Consider the following 15,163-nt stretch of genomic DNA (forward strand, 5'->3'; position numbering starts at 1 on the left):
TTGTCATGCCCTCCAAAGAGTTATCTAACCACAACAACTGGAGCCGTCGCTAGGCTGGCGGAAACAAAGGGAACCAGTGTTTGTCGCCAACAGGAACGGCTGAGGGACGTTCTGCTGTCCTCTGCTCTTCATTCAAAATCACTGTCATGCTGTAATTCTCAGGAACACACACTTCTCTGTGTGTGTGTGTGTGTGTATGTAACATCTGAATGACCTGCGTCTTTTCCTACATATGCATGTTCAAGTCTGCGTGGGCGTGTGCATGTGAGGACAGCATTCACTCACAGACATGCAGGTTATTTTTTCCGACATTGCACGCCAGTTCATTCTCCATTACGCCGCATCTATCCATGAATGAGGGGTTTGTTTGGTTTTTCCTCCAGCCTTCCGCTGTGCACTGGTAGCCCGAGGTTTTGTTCTCCATTTCCTGGCCTGGACATGCGGCTGTGTTTTTTTCACCTTAACCTCGCAGAGGAAATGATGTCTGATGATGGGAGAGATGGGGCAGGAACGACAAACTAATATATGCTACCTCTGAACTCGGCTTAGGCGCGCACTGCAAACCATTTTGGTTCCAACATGCCCTGGCTGGTGCCAAAATGTTGGTTTCCACTGCCTCCTAACCACAGCACAAAGAGTCCTCATAAACGTCTGTTTCAGTGAGATACTGAATAACTGATATTGGAGAAATATTGAACTTGTGCCTTTTATGTGGGTTCACATGTGCAAAATGCACATTCTGCCAACAATTCAATCCCCTTTTGAAACTATGCAATTTATTCAAAAGGGAACAGCACACTGCGCGGGTTATCATAAATAAAGATTACATCCTCCTTGTGTATTATTTTTGACCCGTATTGGATTTCACTGTAAACTGGTGTGGTGCTCTGGCTTCCATCCTCGCCTTGACATCCCTCGAAACACACCGCAGTTCCACTGCTCTTCTTTTTCCTCGTAACTCAATACTGGCCTGAATACAAGTACAAACCTTTATGCGCACACACGCACATAGTCTTTATTCCTTTTTTAAAAAAAACAGTCAGAGTCTATCATATCACTGAGCCTGCATGCCATGGAAAGAGAAAGGAGGGGTCCCATCCTCGCCGTACTCTCAACCCTAACCCTCAGCCAAAAAACAAATGAGCAAAGAAACACGGGAGGGTAATTGACTATTTTCTCAATTTGCTATTGAGCGAGAGAGAGGGGTGGCTGAATTCCCCCCTTCTTCTCAGAGCACAATGTCATTTCCTGCTGGATATTTGACCGCAAAGCGAGACCGGAGTTGCTGCGGAGAGACACGCTGAAGGGTATGGAGAGAACGAGAGATGTTTTGGCGAGGGGATAGGGGTGAAAGAGAGGGCTGACCAGAATGTTCTCGTACTCCCATGGTATGTTGACAATACTGAAACAGAAAATTGCTTGCTCCAAAGTGGGGGAGGGAGATTTGGAGATAGAGGGGCTAGAGCAGGGGTGTCAAACTCATTTTCACTCTGGGGCCACATCAGCATCACGGTCGCCCTCAAAGGGCCGGTTGTAAATGTAAGACGGTGTAAATGTAACTATGGTACTCCTAACATAGTTAGTTTAGTTTCCCGGGATATCTGTGACTTCCACAACACGTACTTCCAGTTGTGTGATTTCTCCTCCGCCATTGTTTCCTGTTGCTGGTGCAAAATGCATTCTGGGATATTTGGCTGTCCCAAGTACAGACAAGTCACCTCCGATGCATCCCGGGTAAAATGGGCAGAGCGAGCCACATCCGGGCATTAGGGCCGTGCTTGGCTCGATGTGAACTTTGAATTGGAACAGTACTTGGGCTGAGACTGATGACGTTTCAGTACAGAGAAGTACGCATGTTGAGAAACTTGTTGGAAATCCTCTTTATGGGCTGTTGCATCTCCTGTCCACCTGTTGTGATAGTTTTAATGTCGGCACACAGACAACATGCCATCTCATCACTTTTCACATCTAACTTTAAATTTTTGTAAAAAAAAAAAAATATATATATATATATATTTTTTTTTTCTGGCGGATTCGCGGGCCACATAAAATGACGTGGCGGGCCGGATCCGGCCCGCGGGCCGTATGTTTGACACCCCTGGGCTAGAGGGTGCATTTTGTAAACTGAGTTGTTTGCATGTATGTGTGCACGTATTGCACGAATGGAAACTATATTGTGGCATATGGGCACATGCTTACAAAATGAGGAGCTGGAAAGGGGGCCGACTGCATAGCTGAACTGAATCAAAGTGGGTTCTGTCCCTGAACAGCATTCAGTGCTCTAAACTGTGGGTTCAGGCAGCCTGTCAACTGAGGGCCAGCCAGAGATTAGAGCGCACGTAGAGTAAAGCATGGCAGGGACCGACTCACCTTCTTCTTGCTGCAGTAGATCTGCCATTTCTTCTCATCGGGCAGCGCGAACATGGCCTCCCTGTTCTTATCCGTCAGGTCCAGTTCATCCTGCAACAACAGGGGGAGGCTGTTTTATCGACACAATATTTTCAAACCATTGCACAAACAATTCAATTTGCGATTAGATTACATCACAGTTACGTACATCTCATCAACAAAATTTTTTAACAATTAAAGCTCAGAGGAGCTTTCATTCAGCGGTCCCTGTGTACAAATGTGGGAGTGTTTCCAAGCGCAAAGCTCCCTTTAGAAAACCTCTCATTTCACTGCAGCAGGCTCTGACAGTCTGCCCGTGCAGTCCTGGTTCTGGTTCTCCTGTAACTCCCTTCCCACCAGCGGGCCCGGCAATACGACCTGGGCCTCCAGCTGTGTGGTGTCGGTGTTGGCTACAAGCGGCGCAGCGCGGCGAGTTTATACAGGGAACCTTGATTGTCCAACCTTCCCACTGTCTGACCGAGAGCTGGTCCCCACAGACCAAAGAGGGGTGTTTTAATATTCACCCTGCTGCTCTGCTCAATTCTTCAGCTTGGTACAAGGAGCCTCCTGCACCTTTTGAAATGCATATAAGGCCAGGAAATGAGTATCTGTGTGCCAGCCAGGGAGGAAAAGCAAAGTCTTGGAAAAAAAAGGGATGGATACATTTGGGATGGAGGGGAGGAGGAGAGGGATGGATGAAGGTGACAGAAAGAGGGGGCGATGTGGTTCTGTAAATGGAGCACAAAAAAAAAAAAAAAAAATAGGGGAGAGGATGAGATGCTGTATAGCACAAGGGCTTTGTGCTCAAGCTCAAACTAATCTCATCATAATGGTTTTGCTACCATGACGTCAGACAGAAATGCCGGGCCTCCTGGGCCCCCCAAAGTGAAGATGGCTACCAGTGCCAGAGGTGGGGCCCCTTAAAGCCGGCCAGTAGATTTAACAGAGTTTGTTTTCATCCATTCAGCTGGACGGGGTAGGCTGAGGTGGCCCGCATTCCAAGTATCGGACACTATGAAGGATGACATCATCTCTCAGCCAGTCCTTTCAGTGAGATAACCAGTAGCACCATTATTGTGGCTTTGGCAAAAAGAGGGAAAAATCTGAAGGGTGTGAAGTTCAAGGGGGTCTAATGCAGATAGAAACCACAAAGAAACTTCAGAGTCTTTGGTCAAAGCCCTTTTCATCTCGGCAGCGTGTATTCAATGATGTATTGTGAATCACACCCGGAGATCACAGCTGCCTATTGAATAATGTTACAAATTTAAAAAGTGTGTCGCAGCTTTGACTGCTGCAGACCGACTGAACTGCCCCGTCATTCAAAATTGTTCTTAAGTTTCTCAAGACTGAGCATGACTATGTACCAACTCACATCTTTCCATGGACTTTGTAAGAAAAAGTAACGAGTCGAAAGCTAACTTTGCATTCTGTCTCAACTATAGACAAAGTTAACGTGGCCACCGTCCCGTCACCAAATGGTTTGGGGCCTCGAGTTTGGCATTTTTTATAACCAGAAGTGACACAAGAGAGTGGAGCAAAATATGATCAAACGCTGAATACGACTTTTTTTAGCCAACAATCAACTTTCATGAACTGAAAACACACTGTGAAAGAGTTGAATTTGTAAGATGGAAACATGGACAACTACCAGACCGTACAATGCCGTGGTTGTGACCTGTCAATCATAAGGTTGCCCCGCCCTAAAGCATCCCCTGCTTTATGGTATATTTGACTCTAAATGGACCATAATGTACTAAATGAACATCATGCTGTATTGAAGAAGACTTGAAACTAGAGATTGAGACATGAACTCATGTTTACAATGTTTACTGAGGTAATAAATCGAGAGAGACGTGGAGTCATTTTCTCATAGACTTCTATACAATCAGGTTTGTTTTTGCAACCGGAGGAGTCGCCCCCTGATGGCCAACAGAAAGAATGCAAGTCTACATTTTTGACGCCTTGACACATTTTTGGAGAGCCAGGCTAGCGGTTTGCCTTCAGTCTTTATGCTAAGCTAGGCTAAACACTGACAGACACCCGCCATCTCACTCTTGAAATGAGTGAGTTTCCCAAAATGCTTGGCAAATCTTCTAAATGCTAACATTTCAGAGCAGGAATCACTCAGAGATCTTAGAGCTAAAGATGAGCATACTTATGCAACAAATACATGATGTACAGCAAAACCCCGCAGGGATTATGATGATGATGATATCTTAGCACATTTGCCACCATTCAAGGCTTATTTATATAAATTCATTTGTATGACATAACATGAGCCAGATAATACAGCATTAATACAGGAGATGTATAGTACTTATCTACACCATATGGAAAGAGTGTGAAGAAAGAGAAAGGGCTGAGTCGCAATGACTCATGGGAGTTAAGTCAGAGCGGCGAAACCTAAATACCTGCTTCTGTTGTTTTAGACTACTATATGTCTACTCCAAGTGCACTGAGACAGATATGAACTGCAGGAGTGGAGGTGGAGGGTACAAAGTAGAGTGGAGAGGTGCAAAAGTGTAGGTGTGTGCATTTGACATAAATATGGAAGCGAGGCAAACCAATACCGAAATGTGAGAGAAACTAAATATACAAGAGGAAGAGGGGTCAGCGAGTGAGTAGGTGTGAGTGACGATCGGAGGAGTGGAAGTGTCCCTGTGACAACTGATTGAGAGTGTGTGAGGCTCCACCTAAATGGGAAATGCGTGTGGTCCAAAGAATGACATCCTTTTCTTACACATGTGTGTGTGTGTGTGTGTGTGCTACGCCAGGCCCAGCCTCACAAGTCAAAGACTGAATCACTTACCACAACCAAGAAAAGGTCAAAGATCAACTTCTTATTCTTAAAATAGGGTGAGAATGGAATTAGCCATTCTCTGTCCCATACCAAATCATCACACATACACACACACACACACACACACACACACACTGCGCTCACACCACTTTGCAGCATTCAGATGAGTCATAGTATCCTCTTTGATGAGTCAGTCACTACTGCCTCTCCATTCATCCAAACAAGGCTTGACCACTTTAATGATAAGGCTGGCTCAGGGCAGAGAGAGCTGGCGTCACAACAGAAGTAGGAAGAGAACATTGGAAATGTGAAGCCAGTTGGACAAGCGTAAAGGAAGGAGGGAAGGAAATGGAAAGGAAAGGAAAAATGGCGCATCCCAGGGCGTAAGCTGTGGAGGAAACTGGCTCGCCACAGCTCGGAGGGTGAAGAATCCCTCCCATTACCCATTATTGATTGGCGTCCGGCTCAACAGTCAAACCGGAGGGAACATTGGGAAAGGATTTATGTTTGAAATAGGCCGGTTTGGACTGTGTTTGGGAGTGGACGCTATTAAAAGGTTGTGGGGCACAGATGCAGCGCATGACGCTGGACAGCTGGACCACTGCCCAGAGTGGTTGGATTAAAACTGTCCCAAATTACGAGACAGAGGAAAAGAAAAAGAATGAGGTTCCCACACAGGGAACACTTTTTCGGATAGAAAAAGAGGACAGAGAAAACACACACTAATCTGACGTCTGCCTGCTCTGTGCCTGCCAGATGTTGGCCTATTAGACCCGATTCAGTTGCACCAGTCTGGCTAGATATACTGTACATTATATCCTCGCTCCTCTCAACACACAGATGGGTGGAATGCATTTTTGAAATCATTTACTTTGTCTCTTTTTAAAAAACTTTACTCTGCAGCGCTTCACTGGGACTGCGTAGTTGCGTTCATTGCGCATGCGTCGACACATTGCGACTATATGCCGACCGTTCAACGGGAAGCGCAATGCGTTCATCGCCATCAGCTGAAACTTGGAAATGCATGTCTAGTTGTCCCCAAACAAACTCACACTTCCTTCTTTTTGAAGAACCAAACTGCCACCAGTGAGACGTGCATCCAAAACGGCTGAGCAAGACCATTCTCAACCACCTAAATATGAGAGCAATTTCACATTTGGTGGTAATATGTTATTGCCTTGAAGCAAAAATAAAGCTGTCCCTGTTCTTGAAAGCACTGCCAAACTTCACACACAGCCTATATATCAACTATGCATGCAAGCCTTGAAACGCTGATGGAAAGAAACCGTTTCAAATGCACTCAAATCCCCCCAAAAACAAACCCAGAATGGCGGCACATTTGCTATCAGGAAATTCTGTAGCAAGCTGCAACTGTGTAGTTTAATTGCTGCGATCCATTAGCTCCTCTGATTTGGCCTTTGTTCGCTGTGTCCAAATCAGTGGCGATTCCTACCAGGTTAATTTGCAGTGGGTTGTCAAGTTCAGTTGTTGGCACAGGAGGCTTTCATATGGGTTGATGGGGGACTTGGAAGCAGGTTTAGAACTTTGTCCAGGATGAGTTGTTGCACATTTGGCAGAGGAGAGGGAGTGTTTACACAAGGGAACCAAAGATGGATCCCACACATGCTTATTCTGTCATTTTAGTTTTGTCAGGTACACACCAAGGACAATAACTCATTTATTTTGCTCCATTACTTATTCTATGCTCATGTATTTTGCATGAAGTAGCAGAGAAGTTAGTAGAGGTTGCTCAAAGGTTAAACATTTGAGAATGCTTCCGATGTTTAGGTATGATGCAGCAGAGAGTTGAAAGCAGGTGAGGAAAAGCGCGGTTTTGAGATACCAGGACTTGCTGATATGGCTTAATATTACAATCATGGCACAATGAACGAGTTAAGAATTTTCTGGCCAACAATTTTGAGTCAGCTAAAGTCTTTTCTCCCGCTAACAGTGTAGGCTGAGGCTAGTGGAGGATCCCATTATGGAGGCGAGGACACGTGGAGGCGGTTTACTCCTCCATTTGGCCAAGATCTGTCGCTCCCACACCGGAGGCTCCATTGAGTCTCACTCGCCTCCTCGGGAAAGGCTTTCATAACAATAATCCCTTCTCCTGTGGCCATGGAAACGCACTGTTATGTTATTCTCTATTTTTCTTCATTTCCTCCCCCTGTAGCACAGCTCCTCACCTCGCTACATTGGCTCTTCATGTCAGTGCTGTGTCCAGACAGAGTGACTGCTCGAGGTCTGGTTGTACTGATTTTTGGACGGCTGGTCAAACTTATCAGCATGTCGGCTGCTGGATCGGTAAAACAGAAGTGGGGGACCAACAACTTGGCCAGATGATCATAGTTAGGTAGAAGCAGTTTGTGAAATTCCCAGCCAATCAAATCAGACATTAATCAAACTGTCATGGTGATGTTCTAACTTAAATATCGCCGGACGCATTTCCTCTGCATTGGCACGAGGTGGGCTCAAGGCTCGGGGGAACTTTCGCACAGCCCCTAGCTTGGACCGATACTGGGGTTACGATTCAATAAGTAAGTAAACAAGCATGGTGATATTTCGAGATTTTACAAATCCAATTTTTTTATTAAAAAACTGCCATAGTATAAAGAACACAATGTCATGTGCCTTAAAAGAAAGAGTTTACTTTTTTATGCAATCAGAACAGTGGAACTGTAACATCCAACATAATGTAACCACTTTCTGTGCAATCTGAGCCATGAATCGTTGGGTAAACTGTTCATTCAAAAGCGTTTGAGAACCTGTACAGTATCCAAAATCATATCATGGTACTCCGGTATACTGATATTTTCTTACACCTTTAATTATTAGGAGATGCCATCACGAAATATAAAACGTGCGTTCTTTTGGTTTCAGAGATTCTTCCTCAAAGGAGTACACAGGAAGTGATTTACAGAGCAGATATGATTGCTGTAGCACACACAAAGAGTTTCATCTGTGAGTGCTACATTCAATACTGAAAAGTAAAGACAAGATGAACCATAATGTAATGCAGACACGACCCCAGAGACAAAACATCTGAGTGACACCACAGGTGTGGCCCTCCAACAACCATCTGAAGAATAATCTATTCACAACATGTGGAAGGGCCCAGATCCAATGACAAAAAGCCAAATCCGCGTTCTCTCCTGGGTCGAAAAAAAACGGCAAGTCAAGAGGTTTGACAATCGCAGATGGACCTGTCTGCTTCTTGGTTCTTCTCCAGCGCATGCATATGTCTGTCAGCTTCATCCATCGCATGCTCAGACGTTGCCCCCAAAAATAAACTGTGTGTCATTCAGTCCTCTCACCCGCGAGGACTGGTGTGATTTGGCTTAGCACTCCCATGTGAAATCCATGTTTGTATCTTATCTCCCAGTAATACATGTCTCTGTTCGCTTTTCCAAACTCTTCTCCATGTACTTTTCATGTAGGCATTTTTTCAGACCACATTGGGGCACCAAGTTTGTAAAATGACAACCTGTTAATTTTCCAGAAGTAAGCTTTAGTTATTGCACAGCTGGAGGGGCATTCAATCATGATTGAGGGGATCAATGTCTTGATTGCAACAATCCTAAATTTTCTCTCATCAAGCCAATAAATACACAGCTACTGAGGTTTAAGGGCTTGTGCAATACCAGGGATTATAATGGAGCCTAGACAGCAAATTTCGGATCAAGCCAGGTCAATTAGCAGGAAAGACGGGGAAAGGATCCCCAATGGAAAAACATCTGCCTTGATAACAGCCAATAATTTCCGATCCCAAATTTTACTTAATCTCCTGAATTGATGACGGTTGGAGGAGTGATATATCCTGCAGACGGTGAAGTTTAGCACTCCCAAAGACTAAGAGGCAGAAGCTGCCCTGTAGCCTGACTGCTGAACACATCGTTGAGAGAGGGAGAAGGAGACAGAGGAAGAAGAAACTCAGAGGTCGAGGGAGCATGGCAGAGGCGTTGAGATGGACCCAAACAGTAACGGAGTGGACGAGACAGAAACAGAAAAGCCTGTTCTTCCACGCCAGATCCGGCTCGCATGGCAGCTGAAAACCACAGCAGACTTCTCCATTCTGACAGCTGTGCCCTGATCCCTCTCCTCAACATGGGTACATGCCAAAACAGCCATGCCAGTCTGGCACCAGTACAGAGGGACCAGCAACCTCTGCCAACAAGTGTGATCTGTGCACGAGATGGGAACTGTCGCACAAGGGCTGTGTAGTGGAAAGGATGAACTTCTGAATTTGTGGAATGTGGATGGGGCGGGCCTCGTCCAACCATCAAGACACACTCCACAAGACCCAATTCCCTTCCAATTCCCGTCTCCTAATCCTGTTTGGTCAGGATAATGAACAACACGCAAGAGAAGGGAAAATAATTGGACTGCTCAGCAGTAGGAAAAAGAACATTCCAGGATTTACATTGTTGTTTTGAGCCAACTTCATATTTTTGACTTGTGTTTTCACTTTAATGAGCAGCATTTCTTTATGGTGACTCATTTTGGAGATTGTTCAAAGGTGCAGCATCCAAAACAGCACAGGACTGCATCACAATAAAGTTGGACGTTCTCATAAAACAGCTACTCTCTCTATACCAGGGGTATTCAACTAAAATTCCAAAAGGTCCAGATCGAGAAAATCTCCTCGGGCAAAGGTCCGAAACATTACAATAATAACTAGCTCGCGCTATTTACTGCTATATATATATATATATATATATATTCGAGAAGCCTAGTAGTAGTAACAACGTCTCTGTGTAGTCAACAACTGTCAAATCAAATAAAGTACACATCAATTATATTTTAACAAATTATTAGTCAGTTTTCAAATTCAACTGGATGGATTATAAATAATACATAGAAATACATAAATAACAGTTATTCTCATTTAAAGTGAAATGAGGTCTGGATTAAAGGATATGAATATGTGTTTGACTCCGTAAGTGTGTGTCGATGTGTGAATGAATGACTTCATGCATAGATGCATGTACAGCACTGCAAACTTCAACGTCAATAATAAACACATAGTTGAATCAACACCTTTGTGAAAGTTTTTTTTTTACAAAAACTAAACATTGATATCTGAGCTGTTGTAGTGGATTGTGTTAGATTATATAGTACCTAACAAAGTGACCAAGGAGTTGAAACTAACAGTAAAATGACTGAGTTGCTTATTTTACTGGTGGACATCTGTCATACATGTAAAACAGAATGTGCACCATTCAGTGAAATGGCTTCTGTCAAAAGCAAAATAACACTGTTTACAGTGTGGATTATATGCAAAACAGCAACATTTATAATGTTTTTGCCACTTTGGTGAAACACCACTGTCAGATTGATGTAGGCTATATGTAAAATGCAAAAAGAAAACTAAGTTGCAGCAATAAATACTGCATAACTTTATGCTTGTATGACAATCGCATGGTCTACAGCAGGGGTCTTCAATTAAAATTCCAAAAGGTCCAGATTGAGAAAATCTCCTCGGGCAAAGGTCCGGAACATTACAATAATATCTAACTTGCACTATTTAGTGCCATATATATATAAATATATTCAAGAAGCCTAGCCTACAACGTCTCTGTGTAGTCAACAACTGTCAAATCAAATAAAGAAAGTACACATCAATTATATTTTAACAATTATTATTCTCAATTTTCAAATTCAACTGGATGGATTATAAATAATGCATGAATAAATGTTCTTCTAATTTCAAGTACAATAAGGGCTGGATTAAAGAATAACTGACATAACAGAAAGCTTTTCAAAAATGTGCATCTTAAAATAAAGTAATTCATTTTCGAAAAAATGTATTTCACTGAATTGTCCTGCAGCTTTAAATTCAGTTCATTCAGGTGTGAAGTGATGTCAAAAAAGCCACATTATATTTTTCTCATCTTCTAGAAAGAGAAATTAGTGAGCATGATCTTTATCTGTGGTTATTAATCCACATGTGTCAGCTCTATTCTCTCTGTTAACATCCTTGTTGTGAAGTGAATTGACGTGTTAGGATTCTGATCATTTTGGGCTCTTATGTTTATTTTCTGTGTCTTCATTTAGATGCGAGTGGGTACGTTTGTTCAAGAGAGTTGTGCTTTGTTTCGTAGTGGCGCTTGATTTACCGCTTTCAATTATCGTCACGGTCTCTAAACATGTGAGACACACTGGTTTTAAACTGTCCGTGTGAAGAATCAACCTACAAGAGTCAGTTTATTCCTGGTTCAAGACTCTGGTCTCTTTGACCACTTTTCTCTTTTTGGAGAACGTCATGTGAAATATCTTCTCTGACTCACGTAATATTCTCATGCTCTTCCTTCTCTTTCCTCGTCTCTCCCCCGGTGTGTGTACATCTCTGAATACCCATATTTGAGTCGGTGAGCTGCATCACGTGTTGTGATTTACAACGCATTGGTCGGTGCGTTTCCTGCATCGCTGAACGAGTGCCGTAAAATCTGAAAAAGCTGCGCAGCTCCGGTTAAAATAGAAGCGCTCTGTCAAAATAAAAACGATTTGAGGTCCTGGGTCCGGATACAACGGCGTCTGGGTCCGGATCCGGACCACGGTCCACCAATTGGCGACCCCTGCTCTATACTATCCACAAAGTGTTCTACCATCAGTTCTGATCCTACAGAAAGCATTAACGAAAATATCCTAACAAGCAGGTAGTTAGTACACATGTAAGACATACTATTGGACTGACTCATTTATTATGCATTTATTGTTACCATGATATAATTCGCATTGATCACCTAAGGCCAACGATACAGTATGATGATGGGGGGCGGCTGCGCCTGGAAAATAATGTGATGATGCAGTAGTCGCCATAGGTGCATCTGAAGTAAGCGTGCATTCCCATAGCTGGTTTAATCCAAAGAAGGCGCAATGCTTCCTCCAGTTGGATCAGATAGAGGTTGAATCATGTTATTACCACAGAAGAACAGTACCAAACCAAAGTTAATTCGTAACTCTGGTGCACACCAAAACAACCAGACCGAGACCATGTTGAAGAGGTAGTCCTGGTCCACTTATTTTGGTCCACACCGAGGGCGTTTGCTGAGTTCACAACTGCCTAAAAGAACACCACTAAGGGGGGTAAACTCTCCAGGGTTCAATTAAACCGAACTAAACAAAGCAGGTGTGAAAACGCCCTAAACCTCAAATATATAACACACGCCCTTACCACCAGTCCAAGAGGTCTATGTTCAGACTTCAGCCAAAATCTAGGCCTAACTGGTTAGATCTGTTAGGGGCAAGCATTTGCTTTGAGTGGCATTCTGAAATACCATTCAACTACCCCACTCCATCTTTACTCACCACCAGTTCGGAGAAACGTGCATGCAATTCCTCAGCGGGCGGCATGGGGGCACTGAACTCCAGCAGCTGCAGAGGCACGCTGTCCTTGAGGTTGATCTCCGGAGGCTCGCTGCTGCCGAAGCAGCACAGGAAGCCTAGGCCCGGCCGCGTCCTCTTCCTGGGGGGCATGGTGGCTGTGGTGACACAGGTCGCAGTGATGATCCCGGAACCAGGAAGGTAGAGGAAGGGGCCAAGGGGCAGGGAGGGGGAGTGGAGAGGAGGACGCGGCTGCTATCTAGGGGGCATGGTCTAGAAGAGAGAGAAGAGAGAGAGAAAAGGTTACAGAGACATTGTCAATGCAAGCTGGCCTAGGTTTGACTTCCCCAGTGTCAAAAATAAGTACTCACTGACATGCAATAGATTTGGACAAGCATGTTTAATGTCATAATGCATGACAGTTTCACTTGTAAGGTAAATAATTTATCTGATTTTCAATCACAATGTAGCACGACAGAGACTATACTCAGTTCATGAAGGACTGGTGCGGTCTACACACACACTCACACACAGTATCTGGTCAATGTTTCCTTGGAAAGAAATGGCTTGTAGTGCTCAGAAAGTGAAGCAATTTATCTCCGTGCTTGGATTTTCTCAAGACTTTACAGTGCTGGAAATACAGACTAATTAAAAAGCGATCACTGTAAAGCCGAAATGCTTTAGCTACAGGAACCTACAACCACAGATGACACCACCGTCATGTCTGACAACCATTGATTTCATCTACTCTTTCGAAATTGTCTTAATTCCATTGACTATGTGCCAGGGCGGGGAGGCAGCATGGGCCACCATCATATCCTCATCTTGACATCGGTTGCTCTTATGCCTGGACAAAGAAACCTCTTGTCCATGAGCTACAATGGTGCCTTCGCAGCATGTTGTTTGTGCAGCCTTGCACCGAGAGCTGCCCTCAGTCCTTCAATGGAGTGGACACTGTGTGTGTGTGTGTGTGTGTGTGTGTACGGACGGTCGTGCATGACACCCACTACAACAGGAGCAGGGGACTGAATAGGCCGAGACACCCTGGAGGATTTCCTCAATGCTACGAAAAGGATATGGGTAGTCTTCATTCTGTATGAATAATGCACTCTTTACACCATATTATGTCCTATCAACCACTTTTCCACACATTCTTACTTACACAATGTGAGCACATACCCACAGCGTACTCGCACAGTTGCCAAAGCTGTTCTTTATGCAGCAGTTTACTGCATTTGTGAATGAATGGACCTCAAGTCTGTTATGCAAATACCACCGTCACGCAAATCCAGCACAAAAAGTTGACCAAGAAAATACATTTTGGAGCTATTTATATGAAATACAATTAAAACTATTTCAGGAAGTTGCCATCAAGAGCACGGAAGCAAATATTTTAAAAGGCAAATAAATCCAGTCCTCTCCCAAATGTGTTTTTATTGATATTTATACATAACCAAACAAGCATTTAGTAATGGCTAGAGCTTTGCACCCATCTGTTTAATAAGGCAGTGAAAGTTTATGACTTCTGTTTCCACGAGAAGCCACAATGTACTACATCTCGACCGAGCACGACTCTCCGCCATCGCTCTTTCGCACACATTCGTTCAGCGTAGGTGTTCTCCCTGCACAGTTTAAAAATAGCCGGATGGTAAATTCTTAATGAATGCGCTGGGCCCTCGACAGGAGCTTGCTTTTTCCCCCTCCTTGAATCTGCCATCCATCTCGAGGCAACAGGGTTGTGCACGGATACAAATGAAAACTGGAGGCTATTTTAAATGAAAAGCAACCAAAGGTTTTTCTTTGGCTTCTTCGCACATGGAAATGCCTGTGGAGTGTGCAGCCATCACTGGGCTTATTTTCTGACAAGTACTGTATCTTAAATTCTTCTGTATAATCACCTTTAAATACGTTTCATAGTGTGTCAATTATAGCACGTGTGGCATCTTGCACCAGCGCGTGTGTTATGACGACCGAGGTGACAATCCCTGAACCCCCCTTCCCAAATCAGAGAGGGATTAATCTGCTTCAGGGCTCCAGACAAAAATGAGCGTAGGGCCCCTACTGATCCCCCAATCCCCTGCTCCTCCTATTCCCTGTGCATAATGTATGTGCCCCGTTACCCGTGCAGAGCACCAGAAACTGCATCAGATAATAAGTCTTAATTTGATTAAATACTTATGTATTTGTGCAAGCAGAGTATGAACTAAAATAATGAAAAGGTATTAACACTACATTTTTAAACCAACAGTTAGAGGGATTATTTAGAAAAGGTTACATGAGGTAAAAGAGAACATTCTTTGTTGTTTTGCTGGCTAGCCAGCTAGCGATAGCTACATCGTTCCACTGAAATATCTACCTAGCAATCTAGTGCTAGCAAAATTTGAACACATTCAGTGATTCAGTCACATAAATGTAATAAACTCTTCCGTTTCTATTCGATAAAATAGATAAAAATATAGTAGCTCGGGATGAGCATGAGAAACAAGTACTCAGGTACTCAATTTGAACGGCAGTATTTTTTCAATGTATCATGAAGATGCATTTGTAAAATGAGTAAATTTAGGTCAAACGTATATTTCTGTCACGCTGGTTGTTGCCGATGTAGTAAACAGCCGTGGCCAGTCCACTCCTCCCGTGTGACTGAGAGCAGTT

The 15,163-nt window shown here is 43.7% G+C and overlaps 1 protein-coding gene across 2 annotated transcripts in view; it reads right to left on the minus strand.

Moving 5' to 3' along the window:
* daam2 (dishevelled associated activator of morphogenesis 2) overlaps nucleotides 1–15,163 on the minus strand; it is a 120,021-nt gene that overhangs the window by 63,899 nt on the left and 40,959 nt on the right. For both annotated transcript variants that reach the window (XM_079286620.1, XM_079286619.1), the window contains exons 2-3: nucleotides 12,497–12,784; nucleotides 2,371–2,460 (exon numbers count right to left, since the gene is read on the minus strand). In XM_079286620.1, coding sequence (XP_079142746.1) covers nucleotides 2,371–2,460; nucleotides 12,497–12,664 — 258 coding nt within the window. In that variant the 5' untranslated portion in view covers nucleotides 12,665–12,784. The remainder of the gene's footprint in view (nucleotides 1–2,370; nucleotides 2,461–12,496; nucleotides 12,785–15,163) is intronic.

Source organism: Melanostigma gelatinosum (genome assembly GCF_949748355.1).
Source record: "Melanostigma gelatinosum genome assembly, chromosome: 16".
Taxonomy (NCBI): Eukaryota; Metazoa; Chordata; class Actinopteri; order Perciformes; family Zoarcidae; genus Melanostigma; species Melanostigma gelatinosum.